Raw genomic sequence first — 18,885 nt, forward strand, 5'->3', positions numbered from 1 at the left:
CTCTATACCACATCTTATTAGCTAAAATGGAAATTAAGAAGTTTATGGAGGAAGATGTTTAAGTAATGCTAAAATATGATTCAACTTTTTAAAGTTTTGAATCGTGGTTTAAAAAAGTAAAAAAAAAAAGTGTTTGGTGACCTAATATTGGTTGGGAAAATTATGCTCTGTAAAATATGCAACACCCCAGTGAGAGAGTAGGGGAGTAAGTATGTGTGTCCCCAAGAGCATGCAAGCATTTGTGTGTTGATATATACACAACTGAGCTTGCTTTAGATTAGTCATCTAATTTTTGGCAGCCACAGCTGTTGGCTAAAGTGTGCTGTTTTACAAACCAAGATCATAGGAAAAGAAAATTTCCGTTTCTTCTATCATAACTGTATTTGAACATTCCTTTCAAAATGTCTTCATTTATCTTACAGTGTGTTGGCAAATGGGGTATACTTTCCCCAAAATATCACTAAACTATTGTTAAGGTTAGTTTTATCTCACTTTTTGTGACCCTCATCCCTGTCAGAGTACAGGTATGTAGTGGGTTCTCAATAAATATTTGCTGAGTTAGTGAATTGATGGATGTTTGAATAAACACTGAACTGTAACTTAGTCCCTTTAAATAAAAGTTGAGGTAGTTACGGCTTTATAAAAGTTTGAAGTTTCCTGTTTACATGCATTTAGAAAACTGTAGGGTGGATGTAGTAATAGAGGAGTGATGTGAAAGGCTTTAGGCTTAAACAATGAATAATGTGAAAATGAATTTCTGTGCTCCATGTCTATGTAGCATAAAATGCATCTCTTTTTTTTTTTAGAAAAGTAATCTTCCACTTAATTATACCCTACTAGATTTTAATTCAAAAATGTGCTTGTAAGATGTGAGCCCTGTTAAGAAACTAATTTAAATAATAAATACTGGTTGCTTTCAGTAATAAGTACTTATTTTACTCCAGGGCCACTGAATAACTTTGATCTATTGCCAGAACATCCACAGGTCACTTTCTTGGGATGTCTCCCTTTGGAGAGCAGAAATTCCAATCTCAGGATCTTATTAAGAACTCCCATTTATCCTCCATCATCATCTTGCTTCCTTCTTTCCACAACCATCTGGCTGCCCTCTCTTCTTTGTTTTCTTTTCTCTTTATCTGCCCTGCCCAATTTCTAAACAATGGGGGAAATTATTATTTGACTTTTTGGTAGCAGGCTGTCAGCCAGTTGAGTTAGTGTTAAGCTGTTATATACTTTAAAGGACTGAGGGGTTTACATATTAATATATTGTAGGAAGTTTCAAAAGCAAGGAGTTCTGGAAACAATACCATAACTGAAAGGGTTTGTCACTGTAGAACACCAGGCATTTTGGTAGGCAAAAATAAGGGTGTATGACTAATGTTTAGGAAGATGTGAGGAGTCACAGACTATCACATCGATGTCTTCGAGTTATGTAAAATTAGCCCTATGTGCTGACATTTTATTTACTTTATGTAATTTCTTACAGTATGCAAACAATTTTAGTGTTAAATTATATTTTTAATTGTTAATATATAACTTTAATTTCTCCATCGAGGTTATAAATATTTCTCCACCTTATAGCCAGTTTTCACAATGTTATCCAGGTACAAGGATTTATAACACTCAGGATTTCAGAAAACTCTTCCAGAAAGTATGAGAATGTGTTTATCTGTTCTTTGCTGTAGAAATAATTTTGAATTAGTCTATAATCTAAAATATAAGTAGATATCGGTATAGGGTAAACCGGGTTTTTTAATAGAATTTTGTGCAAGAGAAATTAACTAAGAAAGAAACTAATGTTAGATAATATCTTCCAGTATGAAAAAAAAATTCAGATCCACTTTAGCACAAAAATATTTAAGTTTTTCTATTCTATTTATTCACATCCTAGATTATCTTTCAGTTTTTAGCTTCCTGAATCCTTTTTGAGTTTTCTTGAATTTTCTTGGACATCTGTTTTGTGAATTCAAGTTTCTCCTATAAAATGGAGTGGATAATACTTCTAAATGCTAACAGAGAGTGACTAAGGACTTGCTCTTCTTTAGGGTGACCTGGCCCTATTATCTGTCAGTGTGTGGGCAGTAGATGGCAGCAGCCAAAGGCATACTTTTACCAGTAGACTTAGGACCAAAATGCAGGTACCATAGCCTGAGTTACATAGCATTTCACTGTATAGCGGCCTTGTTAATATGTTTAGTATTGTGTATGTTTTCTCTTTAGATTAGTGTAGTATGTAGCAGTGTGTGGGATATGTGGTCACTATTGAAGGGCAGTGTGCAGTGACCCTTCTCCATCCCTGTGGTTTCTGTTGGCTATGGAGACTTGTATCTGCCATGTATATTGTGAGACCCTTTCCATGTTTGTTTGAATTACTTTAATTTCTTACAATATGTCAGTGTGTGTTACAAAAAGTCATTGTAGGTTTTGACAGAAGGTCATCATTTACCTTCTGCAAGATTCAGGCAGGTTTTGTGTGAGGGAGAATTGTCCTGGACATCAGGTGAAGGAGATCAAACTTTCAGTTGCCACCAAACTATGCTCAGTCTTCCGCTTACTGGAATAGATGCATAAACCTTAGGGAGTCCTTATTTCATTACCCATTCCCTGGACATGATTTTTAAAAGATCATTATTTCTAATGAGAAACTGGTGTATATGTTTGCATTTTAAATTGTTTTTCAAGTAGACAAAACACAAAGACCCTTAGGAAGCACCTAGCACTTTAGGAATCCCAGGCAGGAGGATCCCTTGAGCTCAGGAGCTCGAGACCAGCCTGAGAAACACAGGGAAACCCTGTCTCCACCAAAAAGCAACAACAAAAAGAAATGCCTACATCTTCAGATATGATTTATAATTATACAAACCAGAAAGTGAATCTCCTCATATTTCTTTGTCATGAGTGAAAGCCTGATTTAAAAATTTGTTTGAGTCTTATTCTGTGTATTTCGTATGTTTATCTTTTCATTTTATGTTGGTCCAAAAAAAATTTGGGGGGTTGCAGGAAAGCATTCTGCTATTTAAATCTGCTCACTGATCTCTCCCTAGCTTTTAGTAGATTTCTTAACTCACATTTACCATCTCCAGAAAATCCTAAACCTATCTGAACATCAGACTCCCTCAGGCATTTTAAAACTGTATAGCTTTCCAGGCTCCTCTTCTCAACATTCTGAAATATTAGGTGTGGGGTAGGCCTTTCGTACCTGCATTTTTTTTTAAAAAACCTCTTCATGGGATTGTAATTAGCTAGTTTTGGGATTTGTTCATTTCTTCTTTCTTTAAAAATGATCACACGTGTCTCTTAGTGTCATCTTATCTGTCTGGTTTTAGTCTTGCGCAGCATGTCGAGTTCTGCTGTGGAAATTTCCTTTGAGCTTCTTTTTCAGACAACACTGAAAAGATTAAGGATTTGGAGATGACTGGAGCCGGGAGATATTCTTAAGTCCTGAGAGACAAAGGCATTATAACTGGGCACAGAAACATTGGACAATCCAAAGAACAGAGGAAGATATTGGCAGACATAGAGAGAGGGGGCATCAGGAAATACAATACAAATGCAAATATAAGTTGCCCATTATATTTGAATTTTAGGCATAAAACATATTTATACTAAAAATTTATTCTGCACCGATAATAATTATATAAAAATGACATATTGTTTACCTGAAATTCAAATGTAAATGTAAATGGGAATCCTCTATTTAATTTGGCAACCCTATCTGATAATGAAAGAAGGGCATGGCATACTGTTGAGACTCAGCAGTGTAGCATACGATAGTCATTCACTTAAACTAGCCCCAGAAGCAGCCTTCATTTTAAAGTATCTTTATTTTTTTAGTTTGTTTACTGTTTCCTTGATAATTACTTGAATGACAACTTTGTAACTGATGGAATAAACTTCTATTTTCTTGTCCCTCTTCCTGAAAAAGTTATCATATACTCTCTTTTTAACCTCACAGGTGAACAAATGTGGTAAAAATTTGCCTTTTCTTATTAGCAGCATTCTCTATGTGAATTCAGAATTGCTTTTAGAACTAAAAATATGAAGCACATATTTATGTCACCTTAATGTAGATATCCAGTTTTTTTTAATGCTGATTCTTAAGAGAGCTTTTATCTGTTTAATCTTCACAGATCCTTGAATTTGCTAATATAAATATGTTAACAATGATGCGTTGAAAGTAGCATAGTATTTTTGCTGGCTAAATTTGGTAAGGTTAAAGAAGATAATAAATATAAAATGATTTTCATTATAAAGGAAGTAATCAGATCCTTGTATTTTATGTCCCTAAATACATGAATATAAATGCAATAACTAATCAATATAATTAACTTTACTTGAAATGAATTATTTTAAAGTGGGTTGCATCTAATGTTTCTGTCTTAGGTACTGAGCATAATTTTATTATTTGTTAGAGAAATGTTAAGTTAGGTATAAGAAGGTGGTAGTCTCAGTATTTTATGTACAGTTTACTAGTTCAGGCCTCCTTACTGGAAAGGCCAGGAGAGAGCAGCAATGCTGGTTGCCTACCCAGTGGCTGTTCTCTAGCTACCCTTCTTCTTTCACAGATCGTTTGTTTTATTCAGCTATTAAGCATCCATTATTATGCAGGGGTGGCTGCGTTCCTCTTGAGTCCCCAGAGTGAATCTTGATTGGTCAGTCATGACATTCCATTTCTCTTACCCCAGTGATTTCTTCAGGAATGCACACTTGAATCAATTCTAGCCAGCGATATGTGGGAGAAAATATGAGAGGAAGGATGCTGCTTCTGGGAGCATTGTCTTCCCCCTTTTCAGAATAAAAATATGTTCTTCTTCAATCTTTGGTTATTGTTGTATAGGAGGCTTTGCACAGAGTTAATGTGAATTTCTTTGGAGGCAGTAAATTTGAAGACAAAAGCTAGCACATGGAGAATATAGACAGATGGAAAACGCCTGGGCCCTAACATACTTCACTTAACAGATAAATTAACTCTAGAACTGTCTTAATTTCGGACTTCTTGAGATATCTGATAATAAACTCCATTTATTGCTTAACAGGGTGTTTTGATTTGGTGATTCTGGTACTTTCAGTAAAAAGCATCCTAACTACATTAAAGGTGTAAGATAGACCTTAATGTTTATCATATTGTGAGTCTGCTACTCCTTTTCCCAGAAGGATGGTGCACAAAGATGATGAGCTGAAAGTCCCTTGCCTTCTGCTGCTGCTTTTCTTCCTTTCCAGATAACCACTTCTCATCCATGTAATACCTAGTCAAGAAAGAGAGCAAAAACTTCAGACCTTTCTGAGAAAATTAATTTTATGTCATACTTTCTTCTTTGAAAAGCAACTCTGTTAAGCCACTTATTCCTTACTGGAAAAGGCTATCATGTGGCATGAGTTGGTCAGCATCTTTAAGCTTTTACAGTGGCACAGAGTTATCTGCTTCTGAGCCTGTCCGAATACTTTGTGATAAACATAAAATCACTGTTTCTTGCAAATATGGCTTCAGCATATGGAACTGTGCCATGAAATGCCAGATGGTACTGAGGCACAAAGTTCTTCCTGCCTGAGAGTGATATCATCTGCAAAACAGAGCTACCTATGCTGCAGCTCTACAGAGAAATCTTTCGCTGCTCTTTTGGCCTCATTGAGTCTGTCCATGAACTTATTATTTGGACAACATATAGCTATCTTAAAATTCTTTTCTTAGGCTTTTTCTGCTCCCTCCTCTTCACTCACTTGCTTCAGTGCTAGAGTCTGCTCAATGGTTATGACAAGATACATCCTTCAAAAAGAAATAGTGAACGGTGAATTTTCTTTTACTATAGATGATTCACACCAGCAAACACTATACTTAAGGTTTGGTATATTGATGATTGGCATCTGTGTTTAAGGAATCTGCATCCTAGTAAGGAAAAGGCCACATAAGCAAGTGAAAGATGTATGTATGAAGTACAGAAGTGGCACAAAGAGGATAAGATGACATAATTTACAGGCAGCAGGAAGAAGGGGATTTCTTGGAGGTACCATCTGAATTAGGTTCTAACAAATGAAAGGGTATTCTAGGCAGAGGAAGCAAACTATGCGTGCAAAGGCACAGTGACATAAACAACATGAATGGGATAGTGTTTTGAAGGTAATTGGGGAGGAGAAGAGCTTTTAACTCTTCAAGCTGATGAAATCATGTGATTGGCCCCACGCATATCCAGTGGCTAAGAGCATATCAGTCAGATCTACCTGGTTTTGCCCCCAAGTTTTGTGGGCCACTTTCTTAATTTCTCTGGGCCTTAGCCTCTTCATTTGGAAAAAACATTGAACCCACCTTATAGAGAGCTGACATTAAAAATCTATGTAAAGAGGTTAGAATTGGGTTGAGTGCATAGTAAATGGTCAAAAATGTTAGCTGTTATGACTAATTGTTACATTAGACATACATTAAGGGTAGTCAAGGGGAAATCATACTGTTTCTAAAGGGTGAGCCCCTCATTATTTAACTTGGCACAGTCCACTGGAATTATTTGTAGAAAAGTGTTGGGTAGAAATTTCCTCTGGCTTATGACAGACTGTTTTCTGTTTTACAGTATGGTAAAGGGTCACAGCATGTGTTGCATGTCCTTCCTCCTGCTTTTTCCCATAACACATGTCTGAGAAGACTTGTTTGCAAAACCTCCTTGATTTTTTCATATATTAATGGGTGGCTGGGTGTTGGGTGGAATGACTTTTGATTGCAATAAGAACTTCTCAGAATGGCTCATTTAAGTTTCATTTCCCTTCAACTCTGCCTCCACAGTCATCTCTCAATTGCTGGTTGCAACAGAGATCACTCAGACTGCTATTTGTGATAATTGGTTTATATTTGCTTTCAGTGAGGTTACGTTGTTAGTGGAGACCTTTAGAGAGTATTATCCTGGTCCATTTTACTCTCAGAGAAGTGAGTGAGACAGATGCTGTCAATGAATAAGAGGGTCCTAAAGCAGAATTTTGGAAGATAATGACCAACAAAACTTGCCTGTTTTCTCTCTTAGCTACTTATCACCATGTTCAGAGAGAGTCCCGCTGAATAATTTCAAGTGCTCAGTGGCTGCATGTGGTTAGTGACCACTGTGTTGGAAACATAGCTGTGGATCCATCTAGTGTTAATTATTCATCAGCATCCAACTTAATATTCATTTTTGTTGGTGGCTGCTGAAATTGTTGAAATAAAGTGATCATGTATTTCTAAAATGATAGCAATTATAAAGCATTTAATGTGTGTTAAGTACTTTTATTTCATCATCTCATTTAATGCAACAGCCCTATTAGATGTCAATTATTACTGTCCTTAAAGTGTAGATGAAGAACTTGAGGCACTGAGGTTAAGCCACCTGCTTAAGACCCTACAACTTGTAGGGGAATCTTGGATAAAAAAAGTAGTAGTCTGACTCCAGAGTTCTTATTTGTTCTACTTCCCCATTAGTAATACATAACCTTACTAATTAATAAACTAGGTTAAGATATCTATGATAGACTGTTTTCTGATTCATTGTGGTGAGTTGTGGTTGTCTGGAAATTTTATTATTGAATGATAAACTTATTTTTTTTGTGGGATCAGGCAAGCATGAGAATAGAGGATGTGGCTATCTTGGTAGGGAATTGTTTTATAGCAACCAACTTATATTTGCTTTCCCTTATTTCATTTATTCATTCTTTAAAAAATTGAGGATATTCTATGTGCTAGGCCTTTTAGCTAAAATCTGAAATCAGCAAGCTAAAACCAACTTCTTATCCTAAAGCAGCTTTCATTCCAATGGGAAGTCTTAAATAATAAGCCAATAAATGCATACAAGCTGTCTACAACACATTGCATAGGGATAAATACCTTTTGTTGAAAGAAGTCTATAGCTATGAGGGAAACAGAATAATATGGTAATTGGAAACAATATAGGCTTTGGGATCAAGATACTGGTTGAAATTCTATCCCTGCCTCTTACTAGATGTGAGGTTAAGTAAGATTCTTAACTTCTTTGAGCTTAGTTTCATCCTTTGTAACAAATATAGAGAATTTTAAGAAGATTAATGAGATGTGTTAGAAAAGGGCAAAGTTTCAATTTTGCAGGATGAAAACCTTCTGGAGATCTAGTATACAGCATAGTGACTATAATTAATATATTATATTTTATACTTGAAATTTGCTAAGAGTAGACCTTAAATATTCTCACTGCTTCTGCCACACACACACACACACACACACACACACACACACACAAGATAACTATGAGATGTTGGGTGTGTTAGTTAGCTTAGCTTTAATTATTTAACAGTGAAACTTACATGAAAACATTTTATACCTTTGTATACCTTCAATATTTACAGTTGTTACTTATCAGTTATAGTTTAATAGAGTTTAAAAAAATGAGATCTAACATGGAATGTGGTTAGTAGAGCATGGCAAGGAATCTCATGGAGTAATTCATGGATTTAACATTTGGAGCTTGGCATTCACCAGCTCCCTGCCTGCCAGACAATGACATAACGACAGGTAATTTTGCTGAGGTTGAATTGGACTGGGAGATCAATGAGAATGTAGATAAGGAGTCATTGACTTAGTGCTGAGAGAGCCTAGACTGGATTGGGGTCCATTTGTCCACTAAGCAATGGGATTTTACTGTTCTGTATTATCACTTAGTTTACATTTTATTATAAACTATATTAAAATGGTGTTTATAAATTTGGGCTTTTAAATCGTCTTGTCAACACTGTGTGACAGTGGAATTCAGTTTGCTAAAATAACTGTTTTCTATCTATCTCAGGGCAACTCAGGTGTTCACGGTTTGCTGGGGCAAGTTCATTGGATAAGGAGTTTTTCATGTGAAATAGCATGGAAAAATGTTTTAGGATAAATTAACATGAACTTTACCCACAAAAATGCCACCAAATAGTACCATGGCATTTCCCCTCAGGTTAGGTAATGGTACCTCACTGGACTTTTTATTAGTTAGAACTTAATACCGTTTTACCGCTTACTGCATATTAACAATAAATCCCAAATAAGAGTGGTCAGGATGTGTGGAGGTTTTACTTCTCTCTCATATCAAGGAAATTGGGTGGGAGGTGGTCTAGGGTTGTATTGCTGCTCCACTCTGTGTGATGTCAGGCTCTTTTTATCTTGCTGCCTCACCATCTACATGAATCAAGGTGACACTTGAGCTAGCACATCGGAAGAGAAAAAAAGAAACAAAATGTGTTTGCTTCAGCCACCTCTTATGGTTTCCTGGAAGTCAGACATAACATTTGCTTGCATCTGGTTGGTCTTAACTTAGTCATTTGACCATGTCTCTACCTATTGAGTGAGCTTGGTATTTGTAGTCTTAGATGGGCATATTCATTGTCCCAAATATCTGTACTTATGGAAGAGGACAGGAAAGTGTATTTGAATAGGACACTGTTAATATCAGCACATCCCACAGGATTTATAATGTATGAGATGTAGCTGGAGCCCCCTGTTATTCTGACATACAACTTGGGATGCATTGTTATTTAAAAAACATGGAAAGCACTGATGATTTTGCCAGGGATTTGATGTAGACATTTTTGACAGTGTCGGTAGGAAGGGAAGAAGAAAAGAGTACTGATCCTTTAGCATTTCCCTGTTAGTATCTTTCTTTAATTGACAAACCTTAAAACTATGCCTTTGTGCATTTTATGAAACATCTGTGCCTGGAGTAAAAAGCCTTATACCTTTTGGAAAAACCTTTCTCATTTTACCACTCTTTGATATGCAGTAAATGCACACCCATGCCCCAATCCTGGGGGGACCCACGAGTTTCCTGCCACATTGCTGTGGAATCTGACTGTGATCACCTTTACTTGCTAGGATGTCACACAGCTTCCATTGTAAGTACTGAGACTCCTGATGGGTTCTGCAGGTCAGGGCAGGCTCCACACAGCCATGGTTGCTAGGTTCCTGAGTTGCATATTGGCTGGTCTCCTGCCATAGTATAAATCCTGGCTTAAGTCTTTAGTTGATTCATGATTTAGAATGAAAAAGATGAAATCTAATTTAAATATGAAAAAAAATACCTAAGGAACCTGAGACATCTTTGAACCCCAGAATCTAAGTGTTTTTCCAGTGGCAGTTATTAGTGTGGATGAAGTACCACAGCCAGCTCAGATTTATAAAAAATTAGCTTTTTCTTTTTACAAGGTTATTCTGTTGGTTATATTTAGATGTTTGCAATGATACTATGTTTTAGTTAAGTTTCTGCAATTTAGTTTTATATAGGATGTGCCTTATAAATTCCTGCTAGATAATTTCTGCTGGTCAAATTTTCCTTTATATTTAAAAATATTTTATTCATTATTAAATATGGTAGTCTGAAGACAAAATAGGGACAAAATTAAAACATGCTAAATGATAATAAATCAACTGCCTCAAATAATATTAGTTGATAGATGATGTTAAACTGAAGAAGTACGTATAATGCAGGATTCAGGATTCTTTCCTTAATCCTGAACTGGTGAATATTTTTTAAATGACCTCGAGGAAGACTATGGATAATACCTTATTATGTTAGTGATTATAACAAAGCTAAGAGAGCTCTGTAGTCACTGGGTGAAGGGATCAGAATTCTAAAAAATTCTTAACTGGAATAGTGGCCCAAATACATCTAGCAAGACATGGCTTACTGAGGCACATATAAGAATGTTTTAGAAGATTTTGTTGACTGTAAGCACAATGTGAGTCAGTTGATATGACTGCCAAGAAGAGTTAATTGGTTTTTAGTTTGAATTAATAGACATCAAGTGCTTAGAATGTGGGAAGTGGCCCTCCCACTTGTCTCTCTGTTGTCCACACTATCCTAGGAGAATGGTGATCAGTCTATCTAGTACATTTTAAGAGGGACATTGCCGTTGATAGTGAGTTTCATTTGCTTAATCTTATAGTTTTCAAAGTGCTTTTTTTTTGAATTTTTATGTCAAAGGACATTATTATTACATATTTTAATTAATTTAGGTTTTTTTTTTATAGTCTCCCTCTGTCACCCAGGTTGGAGTACGGTGGCATGATCTTGGCTCACTGCAACCTCTGCCTCTCGGGTTCAAGCAATTGTAGTTTCTCAGCCTCCCACATAGCTTGGATTACAGGCACATGCCACCACAACTGACTAATTTTTGTATTTTTTTTTTGTTTTTAGTAGAGATGTGGTTTTACCACATTGACCAGGGTGGTCTTGAACTCCTGACCTCAGGTGATCGCCTGCCTTTGCCTCCCAAAGTGTTGGGATTACAGGCATGAGCCACTACATCCAGAGCATTTAGATTTTTTAAAAAGCTATGATAGCAACTCTGCACATCTGTAAACTCAGAACTTGTGATCCATTGGATCCAAGTATCCATCATACTTAGTTTTATTTAACATGCTAATTTTATGGCAAACTGGAGTGTATCCTTGGGAGAGTACCCAGGATATTGGAGTGAACTGGCAAAATTTATTCTACAAAAGAGAAAACTCATAAATAATGAATTTTTTGTCTTCAGAGTCTTGAACTGCTATATTAAAGAATCAAAGTAACAGTCTGTTTTATCTTAGTGTATAGTACCAGAGTTGTATGGAAGCCATATGGAAACTGATTTAAATTTTTATAGTTGTTCCAAATTAGAATAGGATTCACTGAGGTAACAAAAGGATATATGTTTGTGTGTGTGTATTAATAGGCCCAACTGGAATCTGAAAGACTACTCGCATGGATTTTGTGTAGATTAATGCATTGATTAGAATGTTGAATAGGATGATTACTGTAATATTTTCTCGGTCTAAGGATTTTGAAATCCTCAAGATTGAAATGTTTAAAAAGATAGACACAGAGTCAGGTAAATTTTTTACCTAGAAGGAGAATTGAAAAAATAGACATGTTGTCCAGTCTCCATGTAGGATAGGATTTAAGATATTCACAGTGCTTCATAACTGTTTTGAGTTTAAAAATGTACAGAGTTGCTGTTATAGCTTATTTTAAATGAAAATTTATAAAAGGGTTTTTCACTTGAAAATTCAAAATAAATAAAGTGCTACATGTTGAAAAATCTCATTTACCTATTATTTTCTGTCTGTCCAGTTTCCACAGCCATCTTTCTTTCCTCGTTTCTGTCTATATGTAGAAGCAAATTCACATACATGTTCTTATTTGCCCATTTTCTATGAGTGGTGACTTATTTTAACTGCTGTTCTATAACTTGCTTTCTGCTCTAAGATGTTTTTAAAATCTTTGAAATCAGTACATAGAGAACGTTTACATTCTTTTAATGCAATGAATAGTATACCACTGTTTCGGTGTAGCATAACTTAGTCTCCTATCTATGAACATTTAGGCTGTTTTTCATACTTTTGCTGTTAAGAATTATGTGGTAAATAACCTCATACACATGTCATTCTGCACGTGGGCAGGTATATCTGTAGTATTCATCCAATCCCAAAGTGGACTTGCTGATTCCAAGGATATTTACATTTAAAAGGGCTTCTCATACAGTTCTCATATATTTTTAAAATGACTTGGAGGAAGACTATGGATAAGACCTTATTATGTTGTCTTTACTGCCCAAAACATATCAGTTTTGTCCATTTTTCTGTTGGCTTATTGGTGATGTTCTTATCAATTTCTAGAAACTAAATACTTAGAAACGGACTCTTTGGGTAATGAGTTGCAAGTATTTTCTTTTCTAGTTAATCTTTTTCTATTTTGCTTATGGTGTTTTTTGCCATGTAAAATTAATTTTTATGCAATTAAATTTATGACATTTAAATATTTTTAATAGAGCTTTTTAAAAAATGTTTTAGTTTCACAGCAAAACTGAGCTTGAGTGGATGGTAAAGAAATTTTCCATATATATCCTGCCTTCACACATGCATAGCTTACACTGTTATCAACAGCTGATCGTTTTACTGTCTCCATAGTTTTGCCTTGTCTAGAACATCACATAGTTGGAGTTGTACAGTATGTAGCCTTTTTACATTGGCTGCTTTTGCATAGTAATATGCATTTAAGGTTCCTCCATGTCTTTCCATGGCTTGATAGCTTATTTCATTACTTGCTAAATTAGTACTCCATTGTTTGGATGTACCTGAGTCCATTCATTCATCTGAAATTTTAGCAATTGTGAAAAAAGCTACTCTAAACATTTGTGTCCAGGTATTTGTGTGGACATAAATTTCCAACTCCTTTGGGTAAGTACCAAGGAGTGTGATTACTGGATCATATGATAGAAGTGTATTTGTACGAAACCATCAACCTGTTTTGAAAAGTACCTATACCATTCTGCTTTTCCAGTAGCAAAGAATGAAAGTTCCTGTGGCATACATCCTTGCCAGCATCACGTGTTGTCTGTGTTCTGCATTTTATCCATTGTAATGGGTTTGTAGTAAATCTCATTATTTTAATTTGCATTTCTCTGATGACATGATGTTAAACATCTTTTATATTACTTTAACACCATTCATTGATTAGGCCATCATTTACTACTGATTTGAGTTGCGTATAAGTGTTTCATAGTACATTTCTGACTGTATTTTGGTCGATTTCTTGGATCTGTTCCACTGGTCTCTCTGTCTCTTGGTGTACAGTATGGTTTATCTTGATAATGCAAATAGCTTTTAGGAAACACTGCTTTCTGACAGCTACCCCCAGTGCTAGATTTTAAGTTTAGTTTTCTTTTCCTACCCCTGTCTTGCCTATGTCAAAATATAGACTCCTTCTTTATGTTAATAAGTATCAATTTATTTGCTTTTTGTATGTAATAGTAATATTTGATCCATTTTGTGTCTTAAATGTAACTGTAGTATCTTCTATTCATAAAAATGTTGAAGCCTGATATTTGTCCAGGTGTCTCTGGCATATTTTATGAACTATACCAACTTTGTTGGAGCTTCCAAGAAGATGATTTGCTCAAATCTCCTTTCCTTGATTCATATCTGTGAATTTCTACACTGTAATTACCAAAAAGTAACTCAATGTTATAATAGCTGAACTTAAATACTAATCATCTAGAAATTTCAAATAGGGTAGTTTAGAAGAGTTTTTAAAAAGAATGCCTTTGATAAAATAAAACTGAGTGAAAAAATACACAGGTTCTAGCTTTTGAATACTATGTACTTTATCAAGCAAAGGAGGTGGCACAAGTGAGCAGTAAAGTCTCCTTCAGTTCATTGTGATTCTTGCATACACCGTTGCCATCATTTCCCTTGGTTTGCAAGGTGAAGCTCTTCTTGGCAATTTCCAGAGCTTAATAAATATGGTGCTCTCAGCTGCTTCACTCTTTAGCAACTGCTGTTCCATTTCCATTTGGTCCCTTTTGTGAATCATGCTTAGAGAGCTAAAGTCATGAACTTAATTTGCCTTGCTAGTATATACACATACAAAAGGTCCCTGCTTCCATTTTCTTCATGTTATTAAAAAAGGGAGATTGTAATATATTGTCGATGTTCCTGTACCTCAGCTTGGTTTTAGCTTTCTCTAAAATGAAGGAGATTAACCTTAGTAAAGAAAGGGAATGATCTTTCTTCACTGCCCAGGGCAAAATGTCCCCCCCACCAACCCCAGTACAATAGAACACTTTTTTATTTTTAAAATCTGTTACTCCCAGCAACAGTTTCTTTACAAACTGTCTTATTTGTTAGAGTCCTAAATAGAACCCAGTTTTTGAAAGAGCCTGCCTTCCTTATATTGGAATGGCATTTTAATAAGCCCTTTGAACAGATTTATATACTTCACGTCAGCCTTCTTTTTAAAGCCAAGTCATGCCAGTTTGTTTAGTCTTTCTAATCCTTTAATCATTTTATTCTCAGCATGTTTCCAGATGCTTCACATCCCTCTGTAGATTCCAGAACTGGAATGAGTTTGTTAATAAAGTCTGATCAGGATTGAATGAAATGGAGAATAAATCCTTTGCTGCTTCTTAAGTATTATACTTTTTATTGTTGTTTATAATTTTTGTTTTTTTCAATATTAATTTTTTTTTAATTCTTTAAATTCTGGGATACATGTGCAAAACGTGCAGGTTTGTTACATAGGTATACACGTGCCATGGTGGTTTGCTGCACCCATCAACCCATCATCTACATTAGGTATTTCTCCTAATGCTATCCCTCCCCTCCCCTAGCCCTCCACCCTTCAACTTATGTATTTTGGAATTTGTTGTTTTATCCCCCAAGTCTATGGTGTTTTTTTTCCTGTTAAGCATAAAAAAAAAAAAAAAAAAAAAAAAAGAAAAGAAAGCTTCTGCATTACCTAAGACGACTTGCTTCTAGTGAAGTACATGCCCTATGTGTGCAGCTGTGCAGGGCTTAGTGCCTAGAAGGGCTCGTACTTGGCTTAATGCTCTCTGTTCCTGCTGTCTTGAAATTCTTAATAATTTTTTTACTAAGAAGCTCCTCATTTTTATTTTGCACTGGCCCCCACAAATTAAATAGCTCACCCTGCTTGTAGTTGATAAGTAGAGGACATGATTGGTAAGTCACATTTCATGTCTCATTCACCCTCCATAATAATTATAGAAGCTAGACCCAGGGTAAGGACCCCTGGTTGTAAACTTCCCCAATTCTCAGCTTTTCCTCCTTTGTGCCCAAAGACCCAATCACTGCCTACCTGCTGCCTCTCTGTTCTCTTTTGGATTTGTCTTCTTTGTCTTCTCCTTATTATTCCTTCATTTATCTAAACTCGGGTGTTAATGTGTATTTGTTCATGGAATCCAAATTTTGTCATGCAATAGTTGTTCTTTCCAGAGCGATCTGTCTTAGGGTCGTTTCTGTCTTTTCAGTCTTTCTTCCTATTACCTATTGTCCAAGGCCTCCCCTCCTCACCTCTAAGCTCTTACCTTCTCTCCTTTCTCTGTTTAGAACAGCTGGCAATTTTGTGTAATATTAATAGTTACTTTCTTATCCAAATTTCAGATTTTCTCTGTCTCTATAAAGAAACTGGGGTGACAATCACAAGAATTCTGTATGGGGTAGAAATTTCCGTATCAGGATTATGAAGTACATGAAATGACAGAAATGTTTTAAAGTCTAACCATTAATGGCTGGGGGCAGTGGCCTGTAATCTCAGCACTTTGGGAGGCCAAGGCTGGCAGATCATTTGAGGTTAGGGGTTTGAGACCAGTCTGGCCAACATGGTGAAACTCTGTCTGTACTAAAAATACAAAAATTAGCCAGGTGTGGTGGCAGGCATCATGATCCCAGCTACTCAGGAGGCTGAGGCAGGAGAATCCGGGAGGTGAAGGTTGCAGTGTGCAGTGATTGTACCGCTGCACTCCAGCCTGGATGATAGAGCTTGACTCCATCTCAAATAAAGTCTAACCATTAGTAGAGGTAGTAGGATATTTTAGCTTTTAATTTTCTTTACCGTAAAGTTAACTCTAGGTATGAAATCTAATATATATACAGCAGATATGACTTTTGGTCATCATCATTTTTTATATACTGGCCAATTGATCAGCTTATTTTCTCTTTTTCCTGTAGCTTAACAAGCAACAGTTGCAGTTACTGAAAGAACGGTTCCAGGCCTTCCTCAATGGGGAAACCCAAATTGTAGCTGATGAAGCATTTTGCAACGCAGTTCGCAGTTATTATGAGGTAAGTTTGAAGAGTGTTGTTTTTGGCTTTCTGATGCATTTTAGAAGGTTTTTTATTATTTCTATGACTTTCCCATTTTATAGAAGCTCACTGGTCTGACAGGAAGGCTGTGAGTTTGCAACCTTTTCGAAAGCATTGTCAGTTCTATTTTGCAATTTAAAAGCTCTAATTCCACAGCCTGGTTTTGAGAGATAAACAGAATTGGAAATTAGTCACATCTTTTGAGGAGAAGTAAACTATTTAGAAAAATCTCCTGGCAGTGATTGATACAGCTGAGTATAGCTATCTTTAGGTACACATGTCTAAATTATCATTTTAAATCTGGATTTCAATAGTAAATTGCTATCTTATGCAATTTTGTTCACTAAGCTTTATAATAATTAAAGCTAGTAACTAATTTTAAGAGGATAAATTGAATTCTCTTTTCTTCCTAGAGATAATACTACCAATACCATCCTGCTATTTCTTCTGATTCTAGCTTGTGACTCATAGAAATTCTCCATGGATTTCCTATGAGCACCAGTTTTCACACATGGTCATTAATTGCTTTAGTAAGTTGCCCTAGCTGTTAGTTTAGAGAGTTCCTTTTTTGTCTAAGCGTTTCAGAGTCATTTGAAGGAATGAATTCCTTTCATTGTGTGGGTACTCAACACCTTTCAGCCAAAGAGGCATAATATACAAATATATATTTGACTAATAAGCAAGGGAAAATGTAGAGATACAATGGGTCTGAACTTACCTCAGGCAGAAATATTTTTGTGTAAAAATATTAAGTAATTGTATGTACAGTTAACTGATTGGATTTGTAATAGTGATGGTATGCAGATTTGTAATAGTGATGGTATGCATTAGAAGTTAATTATTGCAACTCTAGAGAAGTTTACCTTACCCCAAGCCGCAGCCTATTGAATTAAATGAAAGAATGGAAGTTATGTATGTGACATAAATCTAAAGGCAAGCGTGGGTGTATCCAACTGGACATTGACTTAGAATATCTTAACAAGTATAGGAGCCCAAAATTTTAACACATACAGGACTTTACATTTCACCTTGGAAGAGTCAGAGGAAGATTTCATCATGTAAAATTGAGGATTTGAATCTTAGCATATTAACTGTAAATTTCTACATTTGCCTCATGTACTTAAACTAAAGAAAAACCAGAAGTCTCTATTTGGGATGAAGGAAAAGTAGCTCAGGGAAGAAATTTGTATAAAAAGATAGAAAGTTTTTTGTGAAACAGCAGGCTCATATCTGGTTTTGATAAATGCATTGCTGCAATCAAAGATGATAATGTTAGGGAAACTGAAATTGGGTGATCAGGGGGATGCAGGAATTTTTTGTACTACCATTGTAACTTTTGTGTAAACCTAAAAGTATTTCAAAATAAGTGAGTTTTTAAGTAAGCATAATATGATGTGGCCACAGGTTAGAAAAAGGCACACATTTAAACAGAATACAGATTGAACAACAAAAAAAAAAAGACACACTAGCTGTGCTAATAAAAGTATTGTATTTCCAGTGAAGGAGAGAGTATCCCCATTGTGTTCTACATGAGGATTATGTTTTCTTCTGGGTACGATATGTAAATAAAAACTGTAGACAAATTTAGGGTGATCAGGCTTGAAACATACCATGTGTAAGATGAAGGAGCTGTGGGTGTTTGGCCTATAGAAAGATTGGGTTTGTGGTGTTGTATGCAATCCCAAGAGTAAAACTGGGACTTAATTGGAAACTGTAGTTGGGAAGAGTTCAACCTAATATATCTAGAGTTTGGTTGCACTGCCCCAAAATAGAATGAACTGGTGAGTTTTTCATCACAGCTTGATTCTGATGGTCCTTCACAGTCACTTGGGAAACGTACTGCAGTATGTTTTCAGTTCTCTGAAACGAAATTTATTTATTTTATTTTAATTTTTGATATAATTTATTTCTGAGACAAGGTCTTATTCTGTCACCCTTACTGGAGTGCAGTGATGTGATCATAGCTTACTGTGGCCTAGAAATCCTTGACTCAAGTCATGGGCTCTGATTTTATAGTGAAAAATTTTGCACTAGGTTTCCAGTCAGGTCCATCTATGCAAATAAAGGATTCAAACTTGCTTAGTTCCGATTGGTCAACACAACCAATTTCTGATTGGTTGGATACAACTGGGCCCTGATTGGACAAGGTAGGTGAGCTCTGATTAGTGGGTTCAGGTGAGTTCTTAAAGTCCTAAGTTAAACAGAGTTGTGAATTTTCAGGGAACTCAGAATAACATGAATGGCTTCTAGTCAGCAAATGGCCACTTGACTCAATTTGAGTGTAA

General features: G+C 35.8%; 1 protein-coding gene across 8 annotated transcripts in view; it reads left to right on the forward strand.

Moving 5' to 3' along the window:
• CADPS2 (calcium dependent secretion activator 2) overlaps nt 1-18,885 on the forward strand; it is a 564,672-nt gene that overhangs the window by 125,229 nt on the left and 420,558 nt on the right. For all 8 annotated transcript variants that reach the window (XM_054237741.2, XM_054237742.2, XM_054237744.2 and 5 more), the window contains exon 2: nt 16,466-16,579. In XM_054237741.2, the coding sequence (XP_054093716.1) occupies nt 16,466-16,579 (114 nt within the window). The remainder of the gene's footprint in view (nt 1-16,465; nt 16,580-18,885) is intronic.

Source organism: Callithrix jacchus, chromosome 11 (genome assembly GCF_049354715.1).
Source record: "Callithrix jacchus isolate 240 chromosome 11, calJac240_pri, whole genome shotgun sequence".
NCBI lineage: Eukaryota > Metazoa > Chordata > Mammalia > Primates > Cebidae > Callithrix > Callithrix jacchus.